Source organism: Syngnathus acus, chromosome 21, assembly GCF_901709675.1.
Source record: "Syngnathus acus chromosome 21, fSynAcu1.2, whole genome shotgun sequence".
Lineage (NCBI taxonomy): Eukaryota > Metazoa > Chordata > Actinopteri > Syngnathiformes > Syngnathidae > Syngnathus > Syngnathus acus.
This window is the reverse complement of record NC_051105.1, coordinates 360,266-375,181: the sequence shown is the minus strand read 5'-3', so window position 1 is coordinate 375,181 and position 14,916 is coordinate 360,266. Positions and strand designations below refer to the sequence as shown.

General features: G+C 51.5%; 2 protein-coding genes across 8 annotated transcripts; both read left to right on the top strand.

Annotated features, from left to right (window-relative positions):
• Positions 1-185: 185 nt before the first annotated feature.
• Positions 186-14,751, top strand: cwc22 (CWC22 spliceosome associated protein homolog). 5 transcript variants are annotated; one of them, XR_005096151.1, is made up of 22 exons: positions 187-374; positions 582-626; positions 803-1,008; positions 1,415-1,773; positions 1,871-2,029; positions 2,088-2,216; positions 2,366-2,534; positions 2,670-2,723; positions 2,794-2,929; positions 3,018-3,224; positions 3,387-3,449; positions 3,768-3,863; positions 3,950-4,031; positions 4,178-4,238; positions 4,333-4,410; positions 4,493-4,645; positions 4,756-4,883; positions 4,954-5,055; positions 5,131-5,282; positions 5,384-5,966; positions 11,165-11,167; positions 14,708-14,751. XR_005096151.1 is itself a non-coding variant. In XM_037239964.1 (21 exons), the coding sequence occupies exons 2-21, from the start codon at positions 584-586 to the stop codon at positions 5,791-5,793; spliced, it is 2,754 nt and encodes a 917-aa protein (XP_037095859.1). In that variant the 5' UTR covers positions 186-374; positions 582-583; the 3' UTR covers positions 5,794-6,434. The 5 variants fall into 5 exon arrangements, 4 of the variants coding, with proteins under 4 accessions (XP_037095859.1, XP_037095861.1, XP_037095860.1 ...); XM_037239964.1 differs by lacking the exons at positions 11,165-11,167; positions 14,708-14,751 and having other exon boundaries at positions 186-374; positions 1,415-1,680; positions 1,714-1,773; positions 5,384-6,434; XM_037239966.1 differs by lacking the exons at positions 11,165-11,167; positions 14,708-14,751 and having other exon boundaries at positions 1,415-1,653; positions 1,714-1,773; positions 5,384-6,434.
• Positions 10,846-13,730, top strand: LOC119115481 (zinc finger protein 385D-like). 3 transcript variants are annotated; one of them, XM_037239997.1, is made up of 9 exons: positions 10,846-11,192; positions 11,675-11,799; positions 11,992-12,033; positions 12,123-12,242; positions 12,307-12,442; positions 12,602-12,729; positions 12,799-12,932; positions 13,004-13,081; positions 13,200-13,342. In XM_037239997.1, the coding sequence occupies exons 1-9, from the start codon at positions 10,943-10,945 to the stop codon at positions 13,204-13,206; spliced, it is 1,020 nt and encodes a 339-aa protein (XP_037095892.1). In that variant the 5' UTR covers positions 10,846-10,942; the 3' UTR covers positions 13,207-13,342. The 3 variants fall into 3 exon arrangements, with proteins under 3 accessions (XP_037095892.1, XP_037095890.1, XP_037095891.1); XM_037239996.1 differs by having other exon boundaries at positions 10,848-11,192; positions 12,640-12,729; positions 13,200-13,730; XM_037239995.1 differs by having other exon boundaries at positions 12,123-12,442; positions 13,200-13,730.
• Positions 14,752-14,916: the final 165 nt, after the last annotated feature.

The window sequence follows — 14,916 nt, the reverse complement described above, 5'->3', positions numbered from 1 at the left end:
GATTTCCCACCTTCGGCGAATGCAACATAACAAAGCCACTCCAGTAAATACTGGAGAAATTCCCCCAAACCTTTTTTTTTCTCTCTCAAAATAACAAACCCACGTGCAAACCAAGACTTTTCAAATGAAAGTGAAGGGAAAGAAATGTGTCATATATTTAATTTGTAACGGATGTCGTCATTGTCGGCAGGAACGTGACCCGGAAGCTATTCGAGCGAAAGCGCTCTTTATCTGCCGTGGTTGCGTTTTGTATCTCTCTGATTTAGCAGCGGGGAAAGGCTCAAGCTGGATGCTTACATTCGCGACTTAACAGAAAAACGTCCAGGAAGGTGATAGAAGACGAGAGACCTTGTGTCTAAAGAATTCAAAACAGGGTGAGTCCCTCCGAGACAGGTTTGGCGCCGATAGCCTTGGCTTGCTAGCTTTAGCACGAGCCAAGACGCGGTCGAGAAAGGCGAGAATCAGACCAGAAAATGTGTTGTTTTGCCCCTCTATCTGTTCAATCACGACCACTCTTGGCGTGTTTTGTAACTTTCAGTGTTGGTCCGCTTTCATGCCTGGATTTGTCATGTGCGTTTCAGAAATGGAGCGCCCAAGCACGAGTCCTGCGCAGAAACAACACAATGGTAAGTTGTCATATTTAGGAATGGACCGCTGTGTTTACATGCTCACATATTGAACCTGTGACACTATATACCCACGTTTGGCATCCTTCGTTTGCGTGCACACACCTTTGAGGCCAAACAGATGCAAGTGTTTACCATCACGTGGGATTATAGAAGTTGGTTTTTTGTGATTTCAGAAGAGTCTGACGAGGATGCTGAGCCCCAGCGGGATTCCCCTCTTCTTGACAGTCCAAACCAAAAAGAAGAAGTAGGAGGGGGTGGCGGCGATGCGGCCGGCGGTCGGGCAGGAAGCGGCGGCAGCAGCAGCAGCAGCAGCAGCAGCAGCGAGGATGAACATCACGTTGCCATGAGGAAGATCAGGAGCAGCGTGGCTCACGTCACGGTACGTGCGACCAAGGCCAGCCGGGGCACTCGTGTGTTTGCCATCTCTGTTTTTCCTGCCAAAATGAAATCATTAACATCGCCGCGGTGGAACCAGCAAAACTCTTGTGCGCTTTTAGAGAGGACTCTTGGGAGCAGATGCGATGCGCACACGCCACGGCCCGCTCACTGAGAACATTGAGAGCTCGCTCTTCAATTTGGCTCCTAATGGGAGACAACTAGGTGTGGGCTGGAGGACCCCTCACGTGTTTAAGAATGACTGTAATCTTTTGATTGTGACGACCTGATTGAAGAAAATCATTTTGGGCTCAGACACGCCGCCGTAATACACGCCGGCGCCCCCGCCTGTGGCCTCACACACTTGTGGAATCGGAAAGCTTTTGAAACGGGCCCGTGCTTGTGCGCAGAGGGCTGCAGAAGAGCCACCGGCCGATGTCGGACAACCTGACGGGTCCCCGTCCAGAAGCGCTGGATCTGTGGGACGGGACGGATCCAGGTCGGCGAGCCCCGAGAGATCCGCGGGGCTCGACCGGTCAAGGGGACGAGACCGGTCTGGAGGTCACGAGCGGTCCGGGTCCAGGCGACGAGAACGGTCCAGGTCCAGAGGGCGAGAGCGGTCCAGGTCCAGAGGGCGAGAGCGGTCCAGGTCCAGAGGGCGAGAGCGGTCCAGAGGGCGAGAGCGGTCCAGAGGGCGAGAGCGGTCCAGAGGGCGAGAGCGGTCCGGCTCCAGAGACCGTCACGGTTCTGACAGAAGCCGGCACCCTTGGTAAGAAGCTCGGCCAGCAACCTTAGGAGTCGTCATAATGCAGATTTTGGGCGCCATGTTTTGAACATCTGAAGTTGCCTCGCCCGTGTCCCCTCAGGGATCGTCGCGGCCGCTCCCCCTCGGCCAACGGTGATCCGCCGGCCAAGAAGAAGAAGAAGAAGGAGGAGCTGGACCCCATCTTGACTCGGACGGGCGGCGCTTACATCCCGCCCGCCAAGCTGCGCCTGATGCAGCAGCAGATCACCGACAAGAGCAGGTAGGCCGCTGTCGCTTTACGTGCTGGCGAGAGGCTGACCCCGTCCCCCCGCTCGCAGCTTGGCCTACCAGAGGATGAGCTGGGAGGCGCTCAAGAAGTCCATCAACGGTCTCATCAACAAAGTCAACGTGTCCAACATCGTCAACATCATCCAGGAGATCCTGCAGGAGAACATCGTCAGAGGCAGGTCAGAGCCACAAATCAAAATGCCAGCTAAAGTGCAGCGCTTGACGCGGCGGCTCCAGGGAACGTCCTCCTCTGCTTTTGCTGGCTGGATTTGAACCCCTTTGAACGTGCCCGAGATGCATCCCGTTCTCTCCGCTCCGGTGTGCCCAGGGGTCTGCTGTCGCGCTCGGTGCTGCAGGCGCAGGCGGCGTCTCCCATCTTCACGCACGTCTACGCCGCCGTGGTGGCCATCATCAACTCCAAGTTCCCGCAGATCGGCGAGCTCATCCTCAAGCGGCTCATCCTCACCTTCAGGCGCGGATACCGGCGCAACATCAAGGTGGCGTAGCGGCGCTCCGCCCTCTTTTGGGAACCGGACGTTCACACCATTTGCATTTCCAAAAAAAAATTCCCGTTTTCCTCTCCTTCAAATTGGATTCTGTCATTTTACAAGAAGAGCCCCTTTCTTTTCCAGCAACAATGTCTGACGTCATCCAAGTTTGTGGCCCACCTGATCAACCAGAACGTGGTACGTACGGCCGTGTGTGTGGGGGGAGGAATTCTCGTGCGCGTCTGATGCCTGCGTCTGGTCCGGGCAGGCCCACGAGGTTCTGTGCCTGGAGATGCTGACGCTGCTTCTGGAGCGGCCCACCGACGACAGCGTGGAGGTGGCCATCGCCTTCCTCAAGGAGTGCGGCCTCAAGCTCACCGACGTCTCCCCGCGCGGCATCAACGGTGAGCCCCTCCCCTAGGTGTTGACGTTCAGTAACAGGTGGCAAGGTTGCGGTCGGCTTACGGCGGCGGTGCCTTGTCTCGCTCGCAGCCATTTTCGAGCGCCTGCGCAACGTCCTGCACGAGTCGGCCATCGACAAGCGCGTGCAGTACATGATCGAGGTGATGTTCGCCATCCGCAAGGACGGCTTCAAGGACCACCCCGTCATCCCCGAGGGTCTGGACCTGGTGGACGAGGACGACCAGTTCACGCACATGCTGCCGCTGGACGACGACTACGACGGCGACGACGTCCTCAGTGAGTCGTTAGCGGCGAGACGGGCCGAGCCCCCGGCCGACGTCTTGTTTTGCTTTTGTGTGGCCGGCTTCCGTTTCATCTAAGGATGACCTCGTTGACAAAGAAATGTCAACGACAAAAGCGTTTGGCGGCGTGCGCAATGATAAACGTGCGTGTGTGCAGATGTGTTCAAGATGGACCCCAACTTCGAGGAAAACGAGGAGAAGTACAAGACGCTGAAGCGAGGTAAGCCGCTGGCGCTGCCGCCGCATGGCTGCTCCAGGCGCTCCCATTTGGCTTGTTGCTCTAATGCAGCGTCAACAGTTGGCTTGCGCTTTTTCTTCGCTTTTTTTCTTCCGCCAACTGTGAGGCGGGCCTCTTCCCCTACCCTCCCCTCTGCGGGCGTCCGCTCAGGTGGCGCTCAAAAAAAAAAAAAAAAAAAAAAATTGTGGATGAAGCGCACGGCCCGACTTTGAAGCTCAGCGGCGCCGGACGTTTGAATAAGATGCCCGAGCGGGAACGAGGCAGATGCAACTTTGCAAAACAACTTTGTCCCGCTTGCAGACATCTTGGACGAGGGCAGCGGCGACTCGGGGGAGGAAGAGGACAGCGATGACGACCAAGATGAGGAAGATGGCGACGGCAAGCCCGAGGGGGAAGGTGAGACGCTCGGCTCGGCCCGGCTCGGCCCGGCCCGGCCCGGCCGCCTCTGCTTGTGATGATGACCACATGCAATATGGCTGCAGACGAGAAGGTGACCATCTTGGATCAGACGGAGGTCAACTTGGTGGCCTTCAGGCGGACCATCTACCTTGTCATTCAGTCCAGGTCTCACACACACACACACACACACACACACACACACACACACACATACACGGGCATCTGGTGGCCGCGTTGCACTCGGGAGGGAAAAGCAAACGAGATCAATTCATCGTGTGCGTCTTTGCTGCTTGACTTCCTTCCTTGTGCAGTTTGGACTTTGAGGAGTGTGCTCACAAGCTTATCAAGATGGACTTTCCCGATAGTCAGACGGTAACACACGCACAAACACACACACTTTGCGGTTGGTTGTCAAAGCGCTCATGTGTCAACGTGTGTGTGTGTGCGTGCGTGCGTGCGTGCGCAGAAGGAGCTTTGCAACATGATTCTAGACTGCTGTGCTCAACAGAGGACTTACGAGAAGTTCTTTGGTCTGCTGGCAGGGGTGAGACGCGCCAATCGGAAGCACTGCCTTCCTTCAACGGGCCGCCTCGCAATTGTCACACAAATGTTTTTGATTTTTGTAGAGGTTCTGCCTGCTGAAGAAGGAGTACATGGAGAGCTTTGAGGCCATCTTTGCCGAGCAGTACGAAACCATCCACCGGCTGGAGACCAACAAGCTGAGGAACGTGGCCAGACTCTTTGCGCACCTCCTTTACACCGACTCTGTCCCGTGGAGCGTAAGCAGCCCAAAATCCTTTGCCCGGCTGGGCTCGGCTCGGGTCCGGTTCCGTACAAAGCTGGAGCGTGCCCGCCTGAAGCCGATGGCCGTCTGCGCTCGCCTTTGTAGGTTCTGGAGTGCATCAAGATCAGCGAGGAGACCACCACCTCCTCCAGCAGGATCTTTGTCAAGATTCTCTTCCAGGAGCTCTGCGCCTACATGGGCCTGCCCAGACTCAACCAGCGCTTCAAGGACATGTACGTGCCGCTTGCTTGCTTCCGTCCTTCCTCCCCCCAAGCCCGACTTGAACCCGGCTGTGTCTGGCAGGACGCTGCAGAGCTTCTTTGAAGGCCTCTTCCCTCGCGACAATCCCAGGAACACCCGATTCGCCATCAACTTCTTCACCTCCATCGGCCTGGGAGGCCTGACGTAAGTCACCGAGCGAGACGCACCGTCCCTTTGGCTTTGCTCGCCTCCACGCCGCTTGCCCCCCCCTCGTTCCAGGGACGAGCTGAGGGAACATCTGAAGAACGCCCCCAAGATGATCATGACTCAGACCCAGGAAGTGGAATCTTCCGACTCCTCGTCCGACGAATCGGATTCGTCCTCGTCCAGCAGCAGCAGCAGCAGCAGCAGCAGCAGCAGCAGCAGCTCAGGTGCCCGCCCCCGACGCCTCCCGTCACAGCCTTTGCTCACTTGCCACCACCGTGGCCGCTTGCTTCCATTGACGTGTGTTTTCTCCCAAACGCCCTTCCAGACTCGGACGGCAAACGCAGGAAGAAGAAGACGAGGAAGCAGAAAGGACAAAGTGACAAGAAGAAGAAGAAGAAGAAGTCGTCGACGGCAACCGTGAGAAGGGAGAGCGAGACGACCGAGCCCCATCGTGATCGCGGGTGGCGGGACCAAGACGAGAAGGGGCGGCCACGCAAAAGGGAGCCGGAGAAGCAGGGGAGGGAGGACGGGCATCGGAGGGACCCGGAGAAGCAGGGGAGGGAGGACGGGCATCGGAGGGACCCGGAGAAGCAGGGGAGGGAGGACGGGCATCGGAGGGACCCGGAGAAGCAGGGGAGGGAGGACGGGCATCGGAGGGACCGGGACAAACGAGGGAGGGGCAGTGCGGAGGAGCGGAACGAGGAGAGAGAGCGGGACGACAGGAGGCGGCACTGAACAACATTGCCAGACAAAACAGCTGTCACACTTCCACCTTTGCCACGTGAGCTGAACTCGGGCGGATCTGCCTCGGAACACCAAACGCGACACTTTGATCCAATAATGGCAGCTCTCAGCCAAAAGGTCCCATTGACCATTCAACACATGGATGGATGGATGGATGGATGGATGTTCCACTCCCATCAACATTTGAAAACAACAACAACCCTTTTCATTGTCCATCGCTTTCGACACCCACCCGGCTGAAAGATGCCGATAGTTGACAACCAACACACACGTGCACACACACATGTGCACGCACACACACACACACACACTCATGATTATTGCTTTGGGGGATGTTTTGAAAGCCGGGTGTATGCTGTACCCCCAACAAGTAGGCCTGCCTGCTTGGCTGCTTGCTCCATTACAACCATTTCAACCAAATCAAAATAATTGAAACAAACAGCTGCATGACAGGTGGAAGTGTTGACCGTATTCAGAAGCTTGCGGTGCGGGACGTTCAAATGGTTCCAAACGCTGCCAGTGCATTGTTTCTACCCGAGCCATATTTTCTTGACTTTTTTCAGAATGGAAAAACGCTGTCTCCTAACTTTTATATGCCCTGATAATAAAACAGCCCACATGTCTGGTATCATAAGTGCACGTCTGATGTTGGGAGTGAGCCATCGTGCCATCTGGAACCCAAAATACAGGGCAGCATGGTTGTTAATAATTTGGACCCATTTGTTACTCAACCAACAATATTGTGTCATTTGTCTCAATTATTTAGTGCGTCTTGTATGATAAAGTAAAATGAAGAACTTTATCAACATATGATCGGGACGTTTGTAAAGCGTGACTTGTTTAGGAATGTGCACTTTTTCAAAGTCGTCATTGTGTCGCGTGGTGACGTGTTTCTCCATTTAAACGAAGGCTGAGCCAGTTATTTCTTAACGTGACGTGGAAAATTGTGATTTCTCGTTTTGCGGAAATGGGATTGGAGGTCAAACACGGACGTTTTTTTTTTTAAACTTCTAAAAAACTGCACTTTTTAAAAGTCGTCATTCTGCCGCGGGATGAAATTATCCTTTTCCCCCTCACATTTAAACGGGGGGGGGGGGGGCTGTTGGTGACGTACTTCCGGACATGCGCGTGCTCGCCAAGAGACTTTCCGGCTCACTTCTAGTGATGTGCATTCCAGTTCTTTTAAGTGAATTGAATCTGTAGAATCAGTTCACTCAAACGAATCGTTCAACGAATCGTAACCCCCCCACACACACTGATCCTTTTTTTTTTTTTTTTTTAACTTCAGTAACACACACAACTAAGCAATACACCAGACAAAAAACAATCAAGTTAACACACGGTAATGTCGACAACGGCAACGCACACATTTTTCTCTATATTACAAAATCCCGTGGGAACAACATATACGTCAAACAATACAACTACACCCCCCCAAATTTTTTTTTATATATAATAATAATAATAATTGGCTCGGTTATTCACACATTTCTTTCTATAATACAACACCTACACTAGTGTTGGCTCGTAAGTGAACGATGGGTTCAAAAGAACGAATCGTTTCAGTGAACGAGAGTGACCGAATCACTTCCTAAAGTGATTCGTTCTTTTTTCAGTTCATATGACTTCAACCAGTAGGTGTCGGTAGCGCCCATTGAAGCTGGTGCCACCTCGCCGTAAAACAAAACGAAGAAGAAAATGACGTCACTTGCCCTTCACGAAAGAGTCGCGAATTGCATTTCCCGTTCACCAACTGAACGGAACTGTGAGCGAAAGAGTCACTGAGTGAGTGATTTGCATTTCCAGATCATCGCGAGACCGGATCAGTGAGGGAACGAATCGTGACTTTTCCGTTCGCGAACGAGTCAATGGGTCAACTGCCTTCCTTCCTTCCCCCCGTGCATCAACGGATCAGTCAGTGAACGGGTTGCGTCGTCTCCCTCCTGGCGTCAACTATGTAAGGCAGAATGTCGATTTACGATTTGCCAAGGAAAGAAAGAACCACCACTTCTTTTATGCGCGTTTTCTCCAAGCTAACGGCTAACTTTCTTGCATGCAGGGATGCGCTGTTATGCAACAACGGGGAGATTATGCTTCTCTTTGGGTAATCTTGATTTTATAACACTTAAAATAACGTGGATGCATATATACGCCTAAATATTGTTATCCAATATATCTACTGCAATTTCACATTGGATTGCTGGTTTGAAATTTACATTTAATATTATCATTATTATTTTTAATAAACATTTATGTTAAAACTTGTCTGGTGTTTTATTCCTTTTTTTTATATTCGCCAATTAAAACATAAGAATCAGACATTTGGTTTACTTGCTTTATATGACAATATGCGTAGGTACACCTCATGGACACTTCAATAGGTACACTACACGAGGTAAAAAAAAAAAAAATAGAATAAATAAATGGCTAATTGCACAACAAGAGCACAGTTAGGTATATTCTCACACCCGGGATCGAACCAAGTCCTTACCGAGCAAGAGCCCGTGTCATTAACCAGTCGGCTATTTCGACCTGGCAGTTCATGGTTGTCTGCACTGTTTTGTACTAGTGATGTGCATTCCAGTTCAGAATCTTTAGAATCGGTTTACTCAAAATATTTGTTCAAAAGAATCGTTCATTCGCTACACTCTCTTATTTATTTATTCTTTTTTTTTTTTTTCTGTGACGTCACTCGGACACTCCATTAGGTACACCGCCATTTTCAAGTGTACCTAATAACAGGCCACTTTATTAGGGAAATATCATGGTCAAAGGTCACAGGCGTCAAGCTCTAGTCCTCGGGGCCGCGTTCCAACATGTTTTCCAAGTGACCCTCGTTAAGCGCACCTGCGTGAAAACTTTTTGGCCACTTTCACGTTCCGCAGGAGCTAAAACTTTTCACGCAGGTGCACTTAACGAGGGAATCACACGGACACTCCATTAGGTACACGCCATTTTCAAGTGTACCTAATAACAGGCCACTTTATTAGGGAAATGTCATGGTCAAAGGTCACGTGTCAAGCTCTAGTCCTCGGGGCCGCGTTCCAACATGTTTTCCAAGTGACCCTCGTTAAGCGCACCTGCGTGAAAAGTTTTAGCTCCTTTCACGTTCAGCAGGAGCTAAAACTTTTCACGCAGGTGCACTTAACGAGGGAATCACACGGACACTCCATTAGGTACACCGCCATTTTCAAGTGTACCTAATAACAGGCCACTTTATTAGGGAAATGTCATGGTCAAAGGTCACGGATGTCACGCTCTAGTCCTCGGGGCCGCGTTCCAACATGTTTTCCAAGTGACCCTCGTTAAGTGCACCTGCGTGAAAACTTTTTGGTCACTTACACGTTCCGCAGGAGCTAAAACTTTTCACGCAGGTGCGCTTAACGAGGGAATCACACGGACACTCCATTAGGTACACCGCCATTTACAAGTGTACCTAATAACAGGCCACTTTATTAGGGAAATATCATGGTCAAAGGTCACAGGTGTCAAGCTCTAATCCTCGGGGCCGCGTTCCAACATGTTTTCCAAGTGACCCTCGTTAAGCGCACCTGCGTGAAAAGTTTTTGGTCACTTTCACGTTCTGCAGGAGCTAAAACTTTTCACGCAGGTGCACTTAACGAGGGAATCACACGGACACTCCATTAGGTACACCGCCATTTTCAAGTGTACCTAATAACAGGCCACTTTATTAGGGAAATATCATGGTCAAAGGTCACAGGTGTCAAGCTCTAGTCCTCGGGCCCACGTTCCAATATGTTTTCCAAGTGACCCTCGTTAAGTGCACCTGCGTGAAAAGTTTTAGCTCCTGCAGAACGTGAAAATGAACAAATCTTTTCCCGCAGGTGTGTTTAACGAGGGTAACTTGGAGAACATATTGGAACGCGGCCCCTCGAGGACTGGAGGTCGACACCCCTGGTTTAAGTGAAAAGTGCCACACCCGCCCTCACCCCCACTTTCTGATTGGCTGTTTGATCTGTGACGTCATTCGGACACGCTATTAGGTTCGCGAAGATTCACGAGTGAGTGACAGACAGCGTTGCTGCTATGCCAGCCGACACACGTTATGCCGACATTGCTGTTTTAATTTTGTATTTGTTGGATTGTAGTTGATGGTGTTATTATACCCAATGTGTTTGTGTTTGAATAAAAGGTTGAAAAAAAAAAATCCATTATGCTGACATTTGTTACTTTGGGGGACACCAACACATATTACACAACGTAAAACACATAACATATTGTCATATAAAGCAGTTAACCAAATGTCAGATTTTTGTTTTCATGCCCAAAAAAATAAAAACAATAAAACACCAGACAAGTTTGAACATAAATGTTTATTAAAATAACAATCATAAAAGTACATTTCAAACCAGCAATCTAATGTGAAATTGCAGTCGATATTTTGGATAACAATATTTAGGCGTGTATATGCATACACGTTATTTAAAACCTACTATAAGTGTTATAAAATCAAGATGACCCAAAGAGAAGCATCCTCTCCCCGTTGTTGCATAACGGCGCATCCCCTCATGCAATAAAGTTAGGTGGAGAAAACGTGCATAAAAGAAGTGGTGTTTCAGTGAGTGGTTCTTTCTTGCTTTCCTTGGCAAATCGACATTCTGGCTTCCATAGTCCACGCCAGGAGGGAGACGACGCAACCCGTTCACTGACTGATCCGTTGATGCACGGGGTGGGGTGGGGGGTCAGTTGACCCATTGACTCGTTCGCGAACGTGAAAGTCACGATTCGTTCCCTCACTGATCCGTTCTCTCGATGAACTGGAAATGCGAATCACTCATTTGTTCACTCACAGATCGTTCGTTGGTGAACGGGAAATGCAATTCGCGACTCGTCCGTGAAGGGGAAGTGACGTCATTCTCTTCTTCGTTTTGTTTTACGGCGAGGTGGCACCAGCTTCAATGGGCGTTACCGACACCTACTGGTTGAAGTCATATGAACTGAAAAAAGAACGAATCACTTTAGGAAGCGATTCGGTCACTCTCGTTCACTGAAAAGATTCGTTCTTTTAACCCATCGTTCACTCACGAGCCAACACTACTCACTTCCGATTCTGCCTCCAACAGCGGGAACCAAACGGCCGCCGGCAAACAGTGAGCACTTGTGCTCGGTCAGCAGAAGAATGAGAAGCTATAACGGCAGAGTTAGTTTCAAGATCCCCAGAAGGATGAGCAGCGCAACCGAGCTACCGTGCAACGTGCAATACGGCGAACATCACAGTGACCATTACTCAGCGCTACCCGGCGCCGCAGCGAGCGGCTACAACAGCAGCGACGTGAACTTGCAGCGCTTTGCCAAAGAGTTCGGCTTCCAGCGAGGGCCGTGGAAGCCGAACAGGCCCGAGGGAGTATGCTGTTGCCCGGCACACGAAGGTAAGCAAGCGAGCGAGCGAGCGAGCAAGCAAATTATTGAAAGGGCCACACCGTCGTGGCTGGGACGAAACAACCGCGGCCGGTCGCTAGCAAGCCAGGTAGGGTGCTGTCGCCTCCGTGGCCGATGGCGTACGAGAAGCCCATTTTGGACGAAGATTTGGGTCGCAATGTCGCCAAATGTATGGTCACGTCTGTGCAAAACACGTCACTGGGTCGAGGCCGGTTGAAAAGGGGCGTGTGAGAAATGGAAAGGCCGCTTTCGAATCAATTTGACTCTCTTGTCCTACCCTACGTCACCATCGCGTAAACAACTCACGTAAGTCTCATGTTTTGACGCGAGAAAGAAATTCCACACTTTGACAAGAGCAGCTTCACGTTTTTATGTGCTGGGTTTGACTGGAAAGCAAAGCAAAGCAAATGGACCTGTCAAAGTCATCTACTAAAAGAATTTCAGCAAACTCTGCTTTCTTTGTATTCGTCAGGACACATGTGCACCACGCTGGCCGCCGCCCTGCCGGGCCTGCTCGGTGGCGCCGGAGGACCGGGCGGAATCACGATGAAACCTTACCCGCAGTTTGCCGTCAACAGCGACGGCGCAGCTCTGCCGGCGGCTATCCCAGCGGCTATCCCAGCGGCTATCCCAGCGGCTATCCCAGCGGCGATCCCAGGGGCGATCCCAGGGGCGATCCCAGGGGCGATCCCAGCGGCTATCCCAGCGGCTATCCCAGCGGCTATCCCAGCGGCTATCCCAGCGGCTATCCCAGCGGCTATCCCAGCGGCTATCCCAGCGGCTATCCCAGCGGCTATCCCAGCGGCTCCCGTCTACCCGCATTTCAGCACGGTGCGTCCAAACGTTGCCCGTGGTACACTCGACAACTAATGTTTACGGGCTGTCGGTTAACGGTGTTTTGTTTTCGTATGTCGACACAGATGGACCCGGTGCACAAGGCGGTGATCAAGCACGCGTTTGGGGTCCGCCGAGGCGCGGCCAAGGCGAGGAGGAAGCGGCCGGTCGACTGCGGCGTCTGCCGTCTCACGTTCAACTCTGATGTGAGTGAGGCCTTGCCGCCGTTGCCGCCGTTGCCGCCGTTGCCGTTGACAACCGTTTGCGCAGTCGCAGGCAGAGGCGCACTACCGGGGCGGCCGCCACGCCAAGAAGCTGAAGATGCAGCGCTGCACAGAGGATGCCAAAGACGGCAGCTCCTGCGACACAGGGCCCGCCCGCTCCACGGCAGCCGACAGCAACGCAGGTTTGTTATTCTTTGGCCGGTTCTTGGCCACGGCCGGCTCGCTGTCTTTCGGGAGCCGTCGCTTCCTGGCGCTCAGTCTGTTTGCGCTACTTGAGCGGCGCCCCCCGTCTCACGCGTTTTCCTTCCCGTGATTTCATCTCAACAATTGGCACCGAACAGTTTTGAACTCGCTCTCCCGCTGTGCCCGTCCGTCGCAGGCGAGGCGGAGCGGCCCGAGAAGCGGCTCTACTGTTTGCTCTGCAAAGTGGCCGTCAACTCGCTCACGCAGCTGGAGGCCCACAATTTGGGTAAGCGCTGTGGCTTTTTGACCAGTGAGGCTTTAAAAAGCTTTTTTTCTTTTGCATACGGGCGTGCAGGCGCCAAGCACAAGAGCGCGTTGGACGCTCGCGGCGCGGCGCACACGTCGGTTCCCGCCGCCCCGCCCGCAAACGAGACCTTCCGCTGCCAGACCTGCGACATCCACGCCAACTCTGAGACTCAATTCAAGCAGGTGACAGACGGAGCGCGTGGCCGTCTCGGGCCGGCGCCTGACTCTGTTCCGTCTCCTTGTTGTGGTCGTAGCACGTGTCTAGCCGGAGGCACAAAGACCGCCTGGCGGGGAAGCCGAGCAAGCCCAGATTCAACAAAAGTCAACGCGCGGTCAGTCTCGTCCTCGTCACCCTCCGCTTTGGCGGCGGCTCACGTGGCTTGTCGTGAGCAAAAGCTCCGTCGACCTCCTATCTTAGCATCGCTTTTTGTCGCCTTTGTTTCCTGTTAGGAGGTGACCACGACCTCTGATTGGTCCTCGCCGCTGCAAAGCTCCTCCGACGCCAACCTGACCCCCCCCTTGGCCCATCCTGCGCCTGGACCAATTCGAGCCAACCAGAGCTCCGCCCTCTTCTCGCCCTACTGAAGCGAGCTGTGACCAGGGCAACGGGATCGACAGACAGACGGGCAGGCAGGCAGGCAGGCACGCACGCACGCACGCACCCACGCCCACGGCTGGCCTCGAACTGGCGACTCGACACGCCTCCGCAACATGAAGAGAATATCCGGGACGGTTCCGACGTCCGAGTGACCCTCCCCTGCTCAACGGGCCAAAGATGTGCAAGTGGACGGTGGGCCGCGTGGCCCCGTCGTGTTTGTTTCGTGGTCAGATCCTCGTTCACGTTGTTGCGATGCTGACATCAACTCCGCTCCGCGCTGGCGCGGCCTTGAAAGTTTTGTCCAATCGGCGCACGGGACTCATTGTGCTGTTCAGATATTGTTGTAATAAATTTTGTGACCTCGATTGCAAAATGCAAATCTCTTTCTAGCCCTCTCTTTTTTTGACTAATTATAAATGCAACAACTTAAAAGGAATACATTCAAAAAAGGAATAGTACGCCTCATTTGTCGAAATGAAATTTTGAGGAGAAAAATGACCATGTATGGCGAGGCTTTTTTTCATAACTAAAAATGACCGTGTATAGTAAGGCTTCTTTGTCGGAAGAAAATGACCATGTAAGGCTTTTTTTAGTAAAAAAAAAAAAAAGAACCATGCATGTAAGACATGGCAGCAGTTTGAAAGCCTTGCAACTGCACCCAACTCAGCGGATAGTGAAGGAATGGGGTAGAAATACAAAAAGTCCTGCCTAGCTACAAAAACAGATATGCTCAAACGTCATTGAATAAAGTACATAAGCAGACAAGTATATTCACATATTAAATCAATCAAAGAAACTTTTTAAGCATACAGTTATACCTACACACCAAATCAATAAAGAAGACATAACTAGACATTTTTGATAGTTTTTTTTTTTTATAACTATGATCTGATATGTATTTCTGAGCACTTTGAAATAACTGTTTTTTGATATATTGCTTAAATAGCTTAATGACCCTTAAGGAACTGTTTAATGCATGCCTGATGATTTTCTAAATCACAGACACTGCCAAAGTCGTCTAAAAATGTTCAGTACTTGATTGTATCTGATGTTTTGACTAATGCTAGACGGCAGTTTTCGATGACTACTGAACGTTCTGGACAGAGGGAAATACGTATTTTGCCTAACAAAGAAAAGATATGGTTGGAAGCATGATTAAACTAAGAATATGATGAGGTAAGCAAGTACATGGAGTATCAAAAGAACAAACAAACAAAAACATGGTAAGTGGTGAGTACAAACTTTGCATCGTCAGGGAACATGAATAAATTGATGATGTCAGCCAAAAGCTCACATAATACCGTAGAAAAGGACAAAATGGAAAGAATGATGAATGGGCGGTGTGCGACAGTGGGCGAAGTGGATGTATGTGCAAGGATGGTTTACAGGAAGGACACTTGGAGATATAACGGATAGAGGTGCCAGAGGGAGACAGCCAAGAACCCGGCCAGCCAAAGCTGATCGTCAAGGCTGAAAGACGGAAAGGAAAAGAACAGCCCCCACCCACACACATGGAATCGCCCATAATCAGCACCCAACCGCACGGAACCAGATCTCACCGAACCAGCA

Bases quoted from the DNA above. Each gene is read 5' to 3' on its own strand.
- cwc22 (XM_037239963.1), top strand. From the start codon at position 584: ATGGAGCGCCCAAGCACGAGTCCTGCGCAGAAACAACACAATG. The intron at 1,009-1,414 runs GTACGTGCGACC...GCTTGTGCGCAG, and splicing joins GCAGCGTGGCTCACGTCACG to AGGGCTGCAGAAGAGCCACC. The intron at 4,646-4,755 runs GTAAGCAGCCCA...TCGCCTTTGTAG, and splicing joins CCGACTCTGTCCCGTGGAGC to GTTCTGGAGTGCATCAAGAT.
- LOC119115481 (XM_037239995.1), top strand. From the start codon at position 10,943: ATGAGAAGCTATAACGGCAGAGTTAGTTTCAAGATCCCCAGAAGGATG. The intron at 12,034-12,122 runs GTGCGTCCAAAC...ATGTCGACACAG, and splicing joins TCTACCCGCATTTCAGCACG to ATGGACCCGGTGCACAAGGC. The intron at 13,082-13,199 runs GTCAGTCTCGTC...GTTTCCTGTTAG, and splicing joins TCAACAAAAGTCAACGCGCG to GAGGTGACCACGACCTCTGA.